We start from the raw sequence: 14,699 nt of genomic DNA, 5'->3' as shown, positions 1-14,699 counted from the left end.
GAAAAGTTGAATAAGAAGATACAGAAAAGAGAAGATGTTTCTTCATCATCTACAATAACAACTTCATCACCAATTGAAAAATTAACAATGAATGATTATTATAGGAAAAATCAGGAATTTAGATTGTGGCTTTTAAATAATAAAAAGTTGAGAATTGAAGATGATTTGGAAAATACAGAGGAAATACAACATTACTTTAAAAAGTTTATCAAGGTTAGTTTTTCGATTTCGGAAGAGGAATTTAAATTTCATATAGAAATGGAACAGTGGAAAGTTGAGTAGCAAGTACTACTCCAAGACTGGTATTCACAGTAGTGAATTATCTCACCAGCAACGAACCACCTTCAGTTGGAATTTAAAGAATTTGAATCATGATGAAGAATTACAATTAGAACTTACACGAGATCGTGTCGATACCAACACCTTTGAAAAGGGTTGGAAGGAAGAAGAACCTCACCAAGACAAGAACAAGGATCAATAATAGTAACTATCCTCATTAAGCCACTGATCCATCTTTTTGATCATATTTTTGAAAACCACATTTATTTAATATTTTCCAAGATTTTTACCTTTACACACTCGAGAATTGATGATAAAGACAAGCTGGGCTACTGTAGGGAGGTAGCTGTGATGGTTCTCTGCCACAGCGTCAGGCAAAGGGATGGTTCTTCAGACTCATTCCTCTGTTAGCAATATGGTGACGATGTTCTGTCTGCGCCAATAGCGGTGTGACCATAGTACCTCCCCATGAAAAAGGAGAAACTAGGGTCCTAATGAAAGGTGAACCGGTTGAGGCAGGATAACTGAGCAAATCATAGCCTTCACACTGTATGATGGTCAGATTGCAGAACTGAGCATGAGCTAACAGAGAGTGAAATCTGGGAGTCAGACTAATGTTTTTTAAATTCAAATATTTTTTAATTAATATAATTTAATTTAATATTTAATTATTGTTGAAATAATCAAAATAGTAGATGCTTATAAGAACATAAAGCTCAGTAAATTGAATTTATTGGAATATTTGGTAAAGTTAAGACAATTTGATAAGTCAGAGAAAATTAAAAAATGCTTATTAACATAAAAGAGAAATCGCCCACCGTGGGGGTCGAACCCACGACCACAAGGTTAAGAGCCTTGCGCTCTACCGACTGAGCTAGACGGGCTCACTTAATACAATCATCGCCTTATTTACAACAAAGCTAAGCAATCATCATCTACAATCCATTTGAAGGACATTGTGTTCTCCAATAATTTATTTTAGAGTTACAATAAAATATTTCATCCTTTATTTAAAAACATGTACCGATGATAGCTCAGCTGGTAGAGCATGGGACTGTAGCAAGAAACACTGTAATCCTGTGGTCGGCGGTTCGATTCCGTCTCATCGGATGATTTTGGCTAAATATTATATTTTTGAATAATCCAAAATTTTTAATAAGATAATTATGGAATTCTTGGATGATAGAGGTTTGAAAAGTGCCAAACTACATTAGTAGTTTTCTGAATTAAAGAGATTGCACTAACTGCGAAACAAAGTGATTCATATCTTGTCAAGCAAGATGGTTTTGCAATATATTTTGATATATTTCATTTTGGTGGTCATTCCTTTATATATATTATATTGAACTTTTTACTCTTTGCTGGTTTACCAAAATCTGCCCAATCTCCATACTCTTCTCTATTTCTTTTTTGTGAATTGACTTCTTCTCCCTCCATTTCTGGTTCATATTCTTCATCATCAAAATCCTCATTCATTTCCTCATCATCATAATCTTCATCTCCTTCAAATTCTTCTTCATCATCATAATCATCATCATATTCATCTATATTATTCATAATTTTAAAATCTCGTTCAATTTCCACTTCTTCCTCATCCTCTCGAGCTTGTTTTTTTAATTCTTTCAATTCTCGTTTAATTTCCTCATAAATTTCTTCTTCAACAATTGGATTTCCCACCATCCAATAAGTTTCTTCACCTTTTTCAAGAATAATCTCTTGAACTTGTTTTACAATATCCCAAATATAAACATTGCCTTGGAGTGAATTTTCTTTCTTCCGCTCTTCCATTACATCATAAATTATATCGTACACTAGATCTTCCAGCCACATTTTTTTTAAAATTATTGTTTTGCATTAGTATTAGTAATTAGTATAATTCTGGAACTTGTAATCAAGTTCACTTTCCCGAAATATCAACAACAGATCTCTGAAAAATTGAAAAAGGATGAATTTCCAGTAATTTTATTGTTTGAATTCATCTTTTTGCCATTTATTAAAAGCTCCTGACATTTTCAAGTGCTTTTGTTGTTCAATTGATTTCTAGAAATCGGGGCTATTTTGAGAATAATTAGTATGAAGTTCAACAATTGAGTTTCTTCCTCTTTCGAATATATTCGAATATATTTTGTAACAATTTCTAATGGAGATGTTCCTCTTCTTTAAGAATATCAAAAACTTGCTCAATCCATTCACTAATAATGTTGATGTAAAACCAAATAAATACATTATTGTTTTAATTTTGACAGTTCTTGTTCCAATAATTTGATTCTTTCCAATAAATTATTATTTTCATTTGAAAGATTTTCAACTTTCTCAATTAGTTTTGCGTTTTCACTTGAAAGGTTGTTTTTCTCGTCTGATAAACTAGTGTACACTTGTTCTCCCAATTATCGTCCAAAATTCTATGAATCATACTTTGGACATGATAAAACTTTTGTAAAATGAATTGTTTTATTACTTAAACTCAACAATTACAAGTACTACCAGAAGGAGTTTTTGGTCCTTGCACCACCAGGGAAGATGAAGAATTCGAATATCTATCGTCCTTCTTTGGTCCACTTTCAATATAGTTTTGAGCCTTTACAACTGCTTGTAACATTTTGTCAAAAGCTTGTTCAACACCTTGTGAACTCTTTGCACTCGTTTCAATATATTCAATTCCTAAATTCTTGGCTAATTCCTTTCCTAATTGAGAATCAATAACTCTCTTTGATGTTAAATCAGCCTTATTTCCAACAAGAACCATTGGACCCGAAGGATCACCATGTTTCTTAATTTGATCAAGCCATTTACTGACATTTCTAAAAGATTGTTCATCAGTCAAATCGAATACAATCATAATACCATTTGAACTTCTATAATATCCAGACACAATAGAATTGAATCGTTCCTATTTGAAATTATTAGAAAATATTAGAAATAAAAACTTACCTGACCAGCAGTATCCCACAACTGTATCTTTGCTACTCTATTATCTGGTAATGTTTGTGTTTTAATTTTAAAATCAACTCCAATAGTTGTAAGATGTGATTCAAAGAAATCATCATCACTATAACGAACAAGTAAGCAACTCTTCCCGACTCCAGAATCACCAATAATCAATACTTTAACAAGGATATCATAATCCCATGGTCTATAATCACCACTCACTAACGACATTTTTGATCAAATATTTTTTTAAATAATATATTCTAAGCTATTTTACAATAGAGTTTCGTTGTTTGGTTTGAACTCTTTTTTTTTGTTTGATTTTATTTGAAGTTGCCGCCTTCGGAGCGCGTAATAAATATTGTTCTCTGCAAGTAATACACCTTTTGGTTCTATTTTGGGATTGGAAAGTATCCGTTGAAGCAAATGATGACGTAGTTGTGACGAAAGAAATTTATCGTTCCAATATGTAAAAGGGAACTCAGTAATTTCAACAATAACTGAGTATTTCTCATCCAATCCATGAATTCTTATTTTCTCAACACCTGTATATCTGACTTGTAGACATCCCAAAAAAATATGCCACTACTGTGAGTGCGTTACTGTGTGGCATACTACTCGTTTAAAATATTCCATTTATATTAAAGAATATTTTAAAAAGTCAAATGAGATGGATTTGCATGTCAAAAAAACACCAATACAATTAAGCACACCCTCCATAATTTAAACGTGCATCCAATAGAAATTGTTAATGACACTTCCCTTTCATAAATTAAATTCTGATGAATTAACATTGATACTTGGATTTCTTTCAATAGATTCATATGCAAGTTTTGCACAAATTAACAAGAGTTGTTATTCTGTTGTTGCCGAAACAGAAAATTGGAAAAAGAACAAAGAATTATTATTACGACATAAGAAGAGATTACATGGACATATCATCAACGTTATCATCATAGGAATAATTTCTTTAATAGTATTTATAATTGTCTCCTTCACTTTCCTTTACTTTAGTATTCTGGTCCATACAGCGCCGGAACATGAATGCCAAGTGTCAGATTGCAATCTTTATATTGCCTCATACTGTGCTAAACAACGTAGAGGTTGTGATGAGTGGGAAAAAGGATTATTTGTGAAAATGTTTGTAACAACTCATAATTCAACACTCTTTACGACTGAGAAATACTTTCCCTCATCCAAATATAATGAAACATTTGTTGGAAGTAGTTGCAATGTAACCAAAATTGAGAACGAAACCAATTATATTCCTTCCCCAAAGATTGCTACATTTAAGAATTCCACAATGTCAGTAGAAATGAATGCGGGTGCAAAGGTGCCTTGTTTTTATAATGATGACAATGATTATTTCTTTGCAATTTCCTATTCAATAATTTATCGAAAACTCTCGGTATTTCTTATAACCATTTCATTTTTTGGACTTACAGTAGGTATGATATTTTTATCAATTCCGTGCTGTGTTTTTTTTGGATTAATAATTGAGGTTGGATGTTTTTGAACGTAAACGTATTTCTTAAATAAATTAAAAATTTCATTTGCATTTGAAAAAATAATGCGGATTTTACTTTATGTTGGAAACGATCTTGTGAAATGAAACATTTCAGATTGTTCGGACTGATAACCTATGAGTGTGTTCATATTCTTCATCAATATTTTTCACCTTTTCAACCTCCCTCCTGATTGTATCATAATTGCAGTCCAAGACCGCTTACATCAAATAATACATTTTTCAGATTAATTTTAAGAATTTTGGCGCCAAAAAGTTCATATTTTTGCATTCAAGAAACAAGCCTTAGTTGACTCAACTTAAAAAAAATGTCAACAAGCTTAGAAAAGAGAACATTCCAAAGTACCGATATGATCCAAGACGATCACCAACAAGTAAGTAATTAATTTTTCAAAGCCTTTGAACAAAATCTTAAAGTCAACTAAACGAGTAAAATTCGCAAGTGATGATTCTTCTAGTCTTGTTAATGATTCTAATCTCTATGAATCGGGAGAACAACAATTCTGTGAGGAAGCTTCTCATTATCCACAACAACAACATCAACAACGCTATGAAAATTCATTGGAAGGAAGCACTTTGGAGGAAACTAATGAAGGTGGAAATCATTCTTTTGAAACTCAACAAGGATCATCAGCCTCAGGTGGAGCAGCTGCAGATTATTTGGATCCTAATATGCAACATGCTAGACAGAGACTCTCCGAGATTCATGAAAAGATGGAAAGTGTATTGAATAGTAAGTTGTCACTATCAAGTGATCATTTAATGTTTTGATTAGATTTTACAATGAAGCTTTCCGAGCTTGTTAATCAATTTATGGGTAGAGTGCAAGAAACAGCTATCGAGAGAACCAATGATATGAAAAAGATGATGGACGAAGTAGACGAAATGTACAAGAGAAATCTAGAAACAAATGCTCAATTGGAAAAGACCAAAGAATTGACTCATCAATTCACCTTAGATGCGTAAGCAATTAACTCCATTTATATTTAGTTAAATTCTTCCACTTAACACAAATCATCAATATTCTTCCACTTAAAATCATCAGTATTCCTTGTAAATAAACATCATCTAACTACCAATTGAGGACAAATGTTTGATTCCACTCAACTATTTATTGAGGAATCATAACCAATGAGTGTGATCGTAGAAGAGTGTTGCTTATTCTCAGCAACTGATTACCTAATACACCCTCTCAATATAAACAGTACCTCACTAATCAAATGTCAATGTAATAGTCAATTGTTACCTACATAACCATCTACTTCAACTTAAAAAAAACACATCAACACCCACACTCTGTATAATAAACAATGGAAGATAGTCTACATTTACCTACAACCAACACTACAACACGTACAAGTACTAAATTTTCACCTGTCTTTCCATCAGATTATTTAGAACTTGTTGTATTGGGAAGTGAAGCAAGTGGCAAGTCATCAATTATTCATCAATACATTTCCAAACAATTTACAGAAGAATATGTTCCTACAGTAACTGAACACTACTACAAAACTATTTATTTTGATAATGATAGTATTACATTAAATATTAATGAATGTGGAGGTAGAAGTGAATTTAAACAATTGCAACATCAATTTATTGCTGATGGAAATGCTTTCTTGATTGTTTGTAGTGTTCTTGATGATCCTGAACAATGTCAATCAATGATTGATGAAATTGTCAATCAAATTAACAATAGATCATCAACAAATCTTGATAATCAACAATCAATTGGTAATGTTGATCAAACACCAATTGTTATCATTCTCAATAAGAGTGATATTTTAGAATCACAAGAAAAGTATTTGGATATTCTTGATGAAGAAGATATGCAAAAGGCAAGATCAGTTCACTCTCTTGTTGAAAAGAAAGCTTTACAATATAAATTGCCTTTCGTTTCTTGTAATGCTAGGGATTTCAATCAAGTGAATGACATTTTCAATATTTACTTATTGAAAGAATTGATGAAGAAACAAAAACCAATTGAAACAACAAAAATTGTTCAAAATGTTGATGTTGAAAATCAATTGAAACAATATGCCAGAGAAAATAAGCAAGATTTACTTCTTGACTTGTTGTCCACTAATAGACCTACTGAAGAATGCTTTAAAAAGTTACTTTTCATCTCAATTTTACATGAAGATGCTTCCTTGTTGGGAGAATTGATTCATATCAATAAGAAGGATCATTTTGTAAAGGAAGAATTGTCTAGAATTGAAATGCTTGTCGATGAAGAATCCCATTTCAAAGCCAATCTTTTACTCTTTGCATTGATGGAAAACAATAGAAAAGCCTACAAGTTATTGAAAGAAGAAGGATTGAGATTGAAAGCTTCAAAGCTTCCAAAACAACAAAATCTCTTGCTCATTGTTTTGCAATCTTTGGAAGTTGACCAAGGCGGAGAAGATGAAGGTTTGGATTTCTCATCAGATTCCGAAAACTATTCACATGAAAGAGATGTTTATTTGACTGATTTGGCACTTGAAATTTTCTCTGAACAAGAAAAGGAACTCTCTGCCTACGTCAATGATCCATGTGTTATTGAGGATGAAGTAAGATATCCACTCCACTATGCAATTGATTTGAAGAGTTATCTCATTGCTGAATGGTTATTGAGACATAATGCTAATGTTGATGTTAGAGATTTCAGTGGAAGAACTCCACTTCATAGAGCTATTGAATCTGGGCAAGTCAAGTTGGCTAGATTATTGTTAAACGCCAAGGCCAATCATCAATTGACTGTCAAGGCAGAATCTCCACGTTTTGTTGAAAAGTCCATCGATAGAATTATTAGTGAGGAATGTCCATCATCTTTAAAGGAAAAGATTATTGCTCTTCTTACTAGTTTCGGATACCAAGCAACTCCATCAGATGCTAAACTTATTGAATTGACTTCACCAAAAGTTGCAACTCCATCAAAGATTGAAAAGAATGTTTCCTTCTTTAAGAATTTACTCAAGTTCACCTTCACAACAGGTAAACAAGAAGGTGTCTCATATATCAATGACTTGTCCTATTCATTCATTTTGGGAGATTCTACTGATTATACATCTAAATTGGACAACACAAATATTGTCAATGGAAATCAACATGTCACTCTTCTCTTCCAATCAAAGAAATTAAGCTCTACTGTCAAGGTTGAAGTTAGTGGCTCTGGTGACATTACCGTCACAAAGGCATTGCCAGACGAAATTGAAGTTTTTGTTGGAGGTCCACCGCTTGTAGGAAAATCAAGATTGCTCAACAATTATGTTCAAGGAACTATTACTGAGCAAGATCCAAACTCTGAGGAAGAACTCTATTTGAAGGAATTGAAAGTTTATGATCAAGTTGTTAAAGTGAACTTGTTGGACATGAATGGAGATGATGAAGAATATCTAGATGAAAGAATCTTTAGTTCTAATGCATTTGTTCTCGTTTGTTCCGAAGAGCAAAAGAATTCCATTGTTGCCATCAATGAGCTCATCGAAGAAATTTTGTTTGTTAAGAGAGTTGATATTTCACAAATACCAATTGTTATTGTACAAAATAGAAGTGGAAATTCCACTGACCACAGCTTGGAAGAAAGAGCTAAACAACTTAATGTACCATATTGTTATGTTTCTGCAAAGAGTAATGATGAGCTTGCTAATCTCTTTGAAAATGTACTGATAAGACAACTCATTCAAAAACAATCCCCACTCAAGCAGTTCTACTAAATTTGTAAATTAATAACTCTAATAAATAATTTAATTTAAAATACATTGTTAGTGTGATGTCTGTGAGTTGGTAAGATAGAGTTTGGCATGAGCTCAATATCTTCGTGTTCGTTTTGGGAAACCTTTGTGTAAGTGTAGACTTTTCCATCATTTCCAATGTAGGATTGATTTTGCATTGGTGCATATTGAACATTGGTATATGGATTATAGTTTGGATAGACTTTTTTCTTCTTTTCTTCAACTTGACTAGTATCTCTCAAACTCATGGTTTCTTCTACATATTTGAATAGGAAATAGACTGCCACATCACTCAAAATAAACCAAACAAAAGTAGGACCAAGATATGGAGATAGAACTGGACCCATCATGCTACAAATTTGATTTCTCCAAATGAAAACAGCTCCTAACCCAACAGCACCACTGATACCACACAAGATGAAATACATGATTGCTCTAAATTCGGATTCTCCTTCGTGGTGAGTACTTCTTGCCAATAGAATAATTTGCATGACAAGATATAAGCCACAAAACAACCCAACCATTCCACCATATAAAATCAAAAACATATTTTTCCATTGATTGATCAAAGCCAAATACCAAGCCAAAAACACAGCCACAAAAGAGCATCCATAAGCCAACTTGGATTGGAATGAATCTCCATCAATCCACTTAATATCAGCAAGTCCACAAAAGAAAAATCCAACAGCAATTGATGTAGTTCCTCCCAGATTAATCAAATTTACAATCATACTAATTACAAAATACTTGCTTTGTGGATCTGGTCTTGGAACAAAGCAATGAACAAACATTGAGTCTGTCATCATGATTGCAAAACATAAAAACGTCAATGAATACATCCAACTTGCCCGAACATGTGCAAATCGTCTCCTGATCTGATGACAAGTATAAACACCAACGATCAAGGCTAAAATACAAGTAGGAATGAGTGATACCTCCGTAATGCAAAACCCATCAGCCAAACAATATTGACCAGCATCGCATTGTTGTTGCTGTTGATTGGAATTTTCCATCATTATTGAATTATAATTATTATTGTAAGAATTAAAATTATTATTCATATAAAAATTAAAGAGTGAGAGGAGAATAGAATTAGCACCCTGACTTCCATCATCGGATGATGCGGAAGAGGATGATGAAGGTAAGCCTCCTGCTGTCATTTTTTTTTTAATGTTATTTAAAGTTTTTAATTCTGTTTACAAGAATATTAAAAGTTTACAATGAAGAATTGATTTTTGAAAACCATGAATCTGTTAAATTCCAATCTGGAAAACCCTCCTTGATATCTTGATCAATTTGTTGACGAAGCATGTCCATTCGAAGATGTTTCAATTCCTCCTCAGTACCATTTGAGAATTCCTCAATATTTTGGAATGGACCTATTGTTGGATAATTCTTTTTTCTGGATTGTTCGTATGAGATGTGTTCTCGTAGGAGTTCTTTCTTTGTCGTTGGATGATAGGTGTGAGATGGAGGACAGTGCACAATGTCATATTCTGAAATTCCTCTTGTAACTGTTTTTACCATATTGATGATATTGAATAAATTATTGCGATATTGTGATTGAGTGTTGTTGTTGTTGTGCTTTTTTTGCTTAATATTTGTGATAATTTGGATGTTTTAGATTTTTAAATATTAATAAATAAGTCGATTTGCTTTATTGGAGCATCTTCCAAATATGTACAATTATGAAATTAGGGATAGTCTAAAGTACGATCCAGATTCATGGCACCATCGTATTGATGACCTCCCTTTCTGATTTTTACAATAATGTTATTGTTGCACCCATTGAATCTTGTAGAGAGGAATGATTTGATCTGGGTTGAAAATAATGACCTCACTGCAACCATCAGGAGATACGTGTGAATCATAACCAGGTTCAATAGCTCTACCAGTTTCTACTTGATTCATGTGGAAGGCCTTACCAATCAAAACCATACAAATTAACAAATATTGATTTCTGGCATAACCCATAGATAATCCTGGATATTCACTAAAGTAAAAACCTCTGTGGAATAGAAGATTAATAAATGATAAAGGCTATCAATACTTACTTTCCATACCAACCCATATCAGTTGTTGAGCCTGTTTAAAGAATGTAAAAAACAAATATGTGATCATCATTAAAATGAATTGTTAAAAGTGTAATGACTTACCTATCTTGTTCAGTAAAAAGTTGGTCCTTAAGATATTCTCCATATTGGTATCAGAGGTACCATGGAATAAGAGCAATGGTTTCATACTTTCGAGCATAAAGCCATGTTTTTTAGCTAATTCTTGTTTGCATGCGTTAAATCTTCTCATAATGACTGGATTCACAACATATTCAACATTAATAAGTTTTGCAGTTGGATAGGATGATCCATACAGTGGATTGGCTGCTAATCTGTGGAATTGGGATTCACAAAATCTATAGTGAATTTCCTCAGCACCTAAATCAAAACAATTTGTTGGATTTAGCTTGTATCTCAGCATATCATCCAATCCCTTTGGTGCTGTTTCACTGTTAGTCTTCACAAAGTGGTCATTCCATTTAGTGAGGTATTCCAATTCTCCCTTACAATAGAAACGAACATTTCTGTGCTTTTTAGCGTCTGCTAACCTTTTTTCGATCAATTTTCTTTCATTTTCAATAATTCTCTTCTTTCTTTCAATTTCCCACTGATCATCGTCTTGATTACTGATTCTATTTTTGCCTTCTTCCTCTTCAATGATTGCCAATTCTTCAGGGGAAAGTACTGCAGCTCTATCGATCAATAATTTTTCCTTTTCGCGCATCAATAGGGTGTATTGTTTCTCTAATTGTTCCAATTCCTTCCTCTTGTTTGTAATTGAAGAATTTGATGAAATTTGAGTTTGGTTCTTTAAAGTTTCTTCAATTTTTGGCAAATCTTGAGAATCGAATGAATGTGTGACACTTTTTCCTTCCTTAAGAGCTTGATAGTGACTATAATCTAGCATATCATTATTAGTACAATAAACTCCTGGTAAACCAGATGATGTCAAGTAGACATATTTTGTGTTTGTAGGAGCTGGTTCAATTTGATAATTGAGTACCTTCTTATTTGGTTTTTTAACACCATACTCTACGTGTTTTTGAATTTCTGCCTGATAGACAGCAATCAAATTCAAAACACTTGGTTTGTACTGTAAGTGTTCTTTCAATTTTATCAAATCTGTGAGATCAGCTTCATTAAACACAGGTCTACTATCAGGTTGAATTGACAGTATTAAATTCTTTCCATCCACAATTTGACTAGATGTTGATTTTTCCTTTGAAGTAGAGCTCTGATCAACAATTACTTCCTTGTTTGTCTCAACTATTACAGCACTCTTATCATTCGGAGAAGGACTGCTCAAAGGTGTTTCATTTGAAGATGTACCACTGCTAGCATCACCACCACTACTACTACTACTTGAACTACCACCACTAGTAGAACTAGTACTACTTGATGTTGCTCCAGTATTACTCTTCGAATAGGCACCTCCACTCTTGAAAAAATTAAAAATCGAAGCCATTACAATTGTATTCTTCTTTTCTAATTATTACTTGTTCCGATTGTTATTTTAGCTCTGAAAATGGTTGATCAAAAATGATTGGGAAAAATTACTATTGGCAAAGTTGTTGAGAATTTTTTTTTGTGGTGGAAGTTTGAAGTGTCAAGTTCATGGTGCAAATTTGGAACTGTAACGAACAATATTTACTATTTAAAAATATTGTAAATGACTATTTAATAATATTTAATTTTAATCAAGTTTAAGAGGTTTGATTTGTTCCCAAGGAAATTCAGATCTTCCAAAGTGACCATAGGCTGAAGTTTTGGAATAGATTGGTCTTCTCAAATTGAGTTCCTTAATCATATTGTAAGGTGTGAAATTGAAATTCTTCTTGACAATATCCAAAATCTTCCAATCATCCAATCCATTTTGAGCAGTTCCAAAAGTTTCGACATGAACCGACAATGGCTCACAAATTCCAATCGCATACGAAACTTGAATTAAACATCTCTTTGCCAATCCAGCAGCTACTATATTCTTTGCCACATATCTGGAGTAATAGGAGGCAGATCTATCAACCTTAGTAGGATCCTTTCCAGAGAATGCTCCACCACCATGTGCTCCCCAACCTCCATACGTGTCGACAATGATTTTTCTTCCAGTCAATCCAGCATCTCCTTGTGGACCTCCAATGACAAATCTTCCAGATGGGTTGATGTGATAAATTGTTTCAGAGTCGAGGTATTTTTCTGGAATAACCTTTTGAATGACATGTTTCTTAATGTCAGTTTTGATTTGGTCATTGGTGACACTTTCGTCGTGTTGAGTGGAGAGGACAATGGTGTGAACTCGTTTAGGAATCATTTCTCCATTCGAATGTTTTTCATATTCTACAGTTACTTGAGTCTTTCCGTCAGGTCTCAACCATTTCAATTCTCCAGATTTTCTAACCTGAGTCAATTTTAAAGCCAATTGACTTGCAAGTAAATGAGATAGTGGCATCAATTCACTTGTTTCATTACATGCATATCCAAACATCATTCCCTGATCACCAGCTCCCAAATTCTCATCCAATCCATCCTTTACAACACATTGTGAAATATCTGGTGATTGTTGTTCAACAGCAACCAAAACATTACATGTCTTGTAATCAAATCCTTTACTACTATCATCAAATCCAATTTCTTTAACTGTCTCTCTCACAATTTTTTGAAAATCAATATTGGCCTTTGATGTAATCTCTCCAAACACCAAAACCATTCCAGTTTTACAACATGATTCACAGGCAACTTTACTCATCGGATCAACAGCCAAACAAGCATCTAAAACTGCATCAGAAACTTGATCACATAATTTATCTGGATGTCCTTCTGTCACCGATTCGGAGGAGAAGAGAATAGTTTTCACAAAACTCTCTGATGATGGAGGTGGTAGTGATAATGACATTTTTTTTAAGTAACTTGTTGTTGAATATTGGATCCTTTTTTGTATTTGACAGTTTTAGGATAAAGTTGTGTGAAAAGAGTTTACAATGAAAATTGAATGTGGAATTTTCAAACTATTATTTCTCACATGCGAAAGATTACAACACAAACTGTGAATTGGAAAACAAAATCAAAAAAAATGCATCAACTCTCCGAGCAAAATCATCAGTGCCATCAACCTTCGGAGAGAAAACCCATCTCCGAGGAAACCTACACTAAATTACTGAAGGAAATCGAAAGTGTGATGAGTGATGAAAGTAATTTAATTGCAAATCTTGCAAATTGTGCTTCATTGTTTTATAATACATTTCTGGAAAATGGTCATCCAATTAATTGGTTTGGTTTTTATTTGATTGATGTGAAAACAAATGATAAACCAATCAGAGAACTTGTTTTAGGACCTTTTCATGGTAAATTAGCTTGTACAAGAATTAGATTTGGAAAGGGAGTGTGTGGAGCTTGTATTACAAAAGAGGAAATTATTGTGGTGCCAAATGTTCATGAATTTTCTGGACATATTGCATGTGACAGTGCTTCTAATTCAGAAATTTGTGTACCATTGTTTAATTCTCAAAATGGACAGGTATTTGGTTTGATTGATGTTGATTCTACTGCTTTGGAACAATTTAGTTTGGAAATTGATGGAAAATACTTGAAGGAGTTGGCAAATCTCATTACGAAATATTCTGATTTGATTTAATTGCTAATTTATAATAAACTAAAATTCTAGCAATCAATTAAAATCCAAAAAAGCAAAGCCACATTTATAACCTTAATGATAATTCCTCATGCTTGTGATGCAACATAGCTAATCAATGTAGGAAGTTTAAAAAAAGGTGCAGTGCTGGGAAAATTTTCTATTCCTCATTACTGTTGAGGTTTAATGCTCACCGTATTGTGGAGCCTCTCGGTGTTGTTCGGAAAGTCCAATTTCTCCGTTGAGAAATATCGAAATGTGCGTTAGCAGCTAGGGATTACGGGATTAAGCTTGCAGAATTGTACAAGTGCATTCTCTTATTATTACTGTAGATTTGGCGGACCCATTTTTATTGCTTTCAATTTGCTTTCAATTTGCATTCGCTTTTGATTTGTCTTGCCGAATGAATCCAAAACAAGCATTGCCTGTTACCGGAAAATATTATTCAATGTTAATGGAATGGCTTTAAGGAAATGGGCCTTTCACTTTTCCTACCTACTTTCTAAACAGCTCTGTTCGTAAACCATTTAAAAATTGCACACAATATATATTATTCTGATTGAAAAAAAAGA

General features: G+C 33.1%; 7 protein-coding genes and 2 non-coding genes across 9 annotated transcripts; 3 read left to right on the top strand and 6 right to left on the bottom strand.

The window, feature by feature from the left end:
* Positions 1–1,090: 1,090 nt before the first annotated feature.
* On the bottom strand, positions 1,091–1,163 carry NAEGRDRAFT_t456. The gene has a single exon. It is a non-coding gene; the product is annotated as a tRNA-Lys (tRNA).
* Positions 1,164–1,302: 139 nt separating this feature from the next.
* NAEGRDRAFT_t462 lies at positions 1,303–1,389 on the top strand. The gene has a single exon. It is a non-coding gene; the product is annotated as a tRNA-Tyr (tRNA).
* A 1,326-nt stretch (positions 1,390–2,715) lies between these two features.
* NAEGRDRAFT_80594 (rab family small GTPase) lies at positions 2,716–3,518 on the bottom strand. Its single transcript, XM_002674520.1, has 2 exons — positions 3,211–3,518; positions 2,716–3,169 (listed from the first exon to the last, which is right to left on the bottom strand). Exons 1-2 carry the CDS (start codon positions 3,436–3,438, stop codon positions 2,744–2,746), a joined length of 654 nt encoding a protein of 217 aa, XP_002674566.1. The 5' UTR covers positions 3,439–3,518; the 3' UTR covers positions 2,716–2,743.
* Positions 3,519–5,040: 1,522 nt separating this feature from the next.
* NAEGRDRAFT_50879 (ras family small GTPase) lies at positions 5,041–8,430 on the top strand (the record flags this gene model as incomplete). Its single annotated transcript, XM_002674599.1, has 3 exons — positions 5,041–5,106; positions 5,243–5,465; positions 6,122–8,430. 3 exons carry the CDS (start codon positions 5,041–5,043, stop codon positions 8,428–8,430), a joined length of 2,598 nt encoding a protein of 865 aa, XP_002674645.1.
* Positions 8,431–8,465: 35 nt separating this feature from the next.
* NAEGRDRAFT_70299 (uncharacterized protein) lies at positions 8,466–9,461 on the bottom strand (the record flags this gene model as incomplete). The annotated part of the gene is made up of 1 exon (XM_002674519.1): positions 8,466–9,461. The coding sequence occupies one exon, from the start codon at positions 9,459–9,461 to the stop codon at positions 8,466–8,468; it is 996 nt and encodes a 331-aa protein (XP_002674565.1).
* A 202-nt stretch (positions 9,462–9,663) lies between these two features.
* NAEGRDRAFT_70298 (uncharacterized protein) lies at positions 9,664–9,975 on the bottom strand (the record flags this gene model as incomplete). Its single annotated transcript, XM_002674518.1, has 1 exon — positions 9,664–9,975. The coding sequence occupies one exon, from the start codon at positions 9,973–9,975 to the stop codon at positions 9,664–9,666; it is 312 nt and encodes a 103-aa protein (XP_002674564.1).
* Positions 9,976–10,078: 103 nt separating this feature from the next.
* On the bottom strand, positions 10,079–12,082 carry NAEGRDRAFT_80593 (uncharacterized protein). Its single transcript, XM_002674517.1, has 3 exons — positions 10,605–12,082; positions 10,503–10,533; positions 10,079–10,456 (listed from the first exon to the last, which is right to left on the bottom strand). The coding sequence occupies exons 1-3, from the start codon at positions 11,965–11,967 to the stop codon at positions 10,222–10,224; spliced, it is 1,629 nt and encodes a 542-aa protein (XP_002674563.1). The 5' UTR covers positions 11,968–12,082; the 3' UTR covers positions 10,079–10,221.
* A 113-nt stretch (positions 12,083–12,195) lies between these two features.
* Positions 12,196–13,392, bottom strand: NAEGRDRAFT_50877 (uncharacterized protein; the record flags this gene model as incomplete). The annotated part of the gene is made up of 1 exon (XM_002674516.1): positions 12,196–13,392. The coding sequence occupies one exon, from the start codon at positions 13,390–13,392 to the stop codon at positions 12,196–12,198; it is 1,197 nt and encodes a 398-aa protein (XP_002674562.1).
* A 177-nt stretch (positions 13,393–13,569) lies between these two features.
* On the top strand, positions 13,570–14,130 carry NAEGRDRAFT_70295 (uncharacterized protein; the record flags this gene model as incomplete). Its single annotated transcript, XM_002674598.1, has 1 exon — positions 13,570–14,130. The coding sequence occupies one exon, from the start codon at positions 13,570–13,572 to the stop codon at positions 14,128–14,130; it is 561 nt and encodes a 186-aa protein (XP_002674644.1).
* Between the last annotated feature and the right edge of the window lie 569 nt (positions 14,131–14,699).

The sequence above is a fragment of the Naegleria gruberi genome (genome assembly GCF_000004985.1).
Source record: "Naegleria gruberi genomic scaffold NAEGRscaffold_39, whole genome shotgun sequence".
NCBI lineage: Eukaryota > Heterolobosea > Eutetramitea > Acrasida > Naegleriidae > Naegleria > Naegleria gruberi.
Note: the sequence above shows the minus strand (reverse complement) of the source record. Positions and strands in the feature narration are given on the sequence as shown.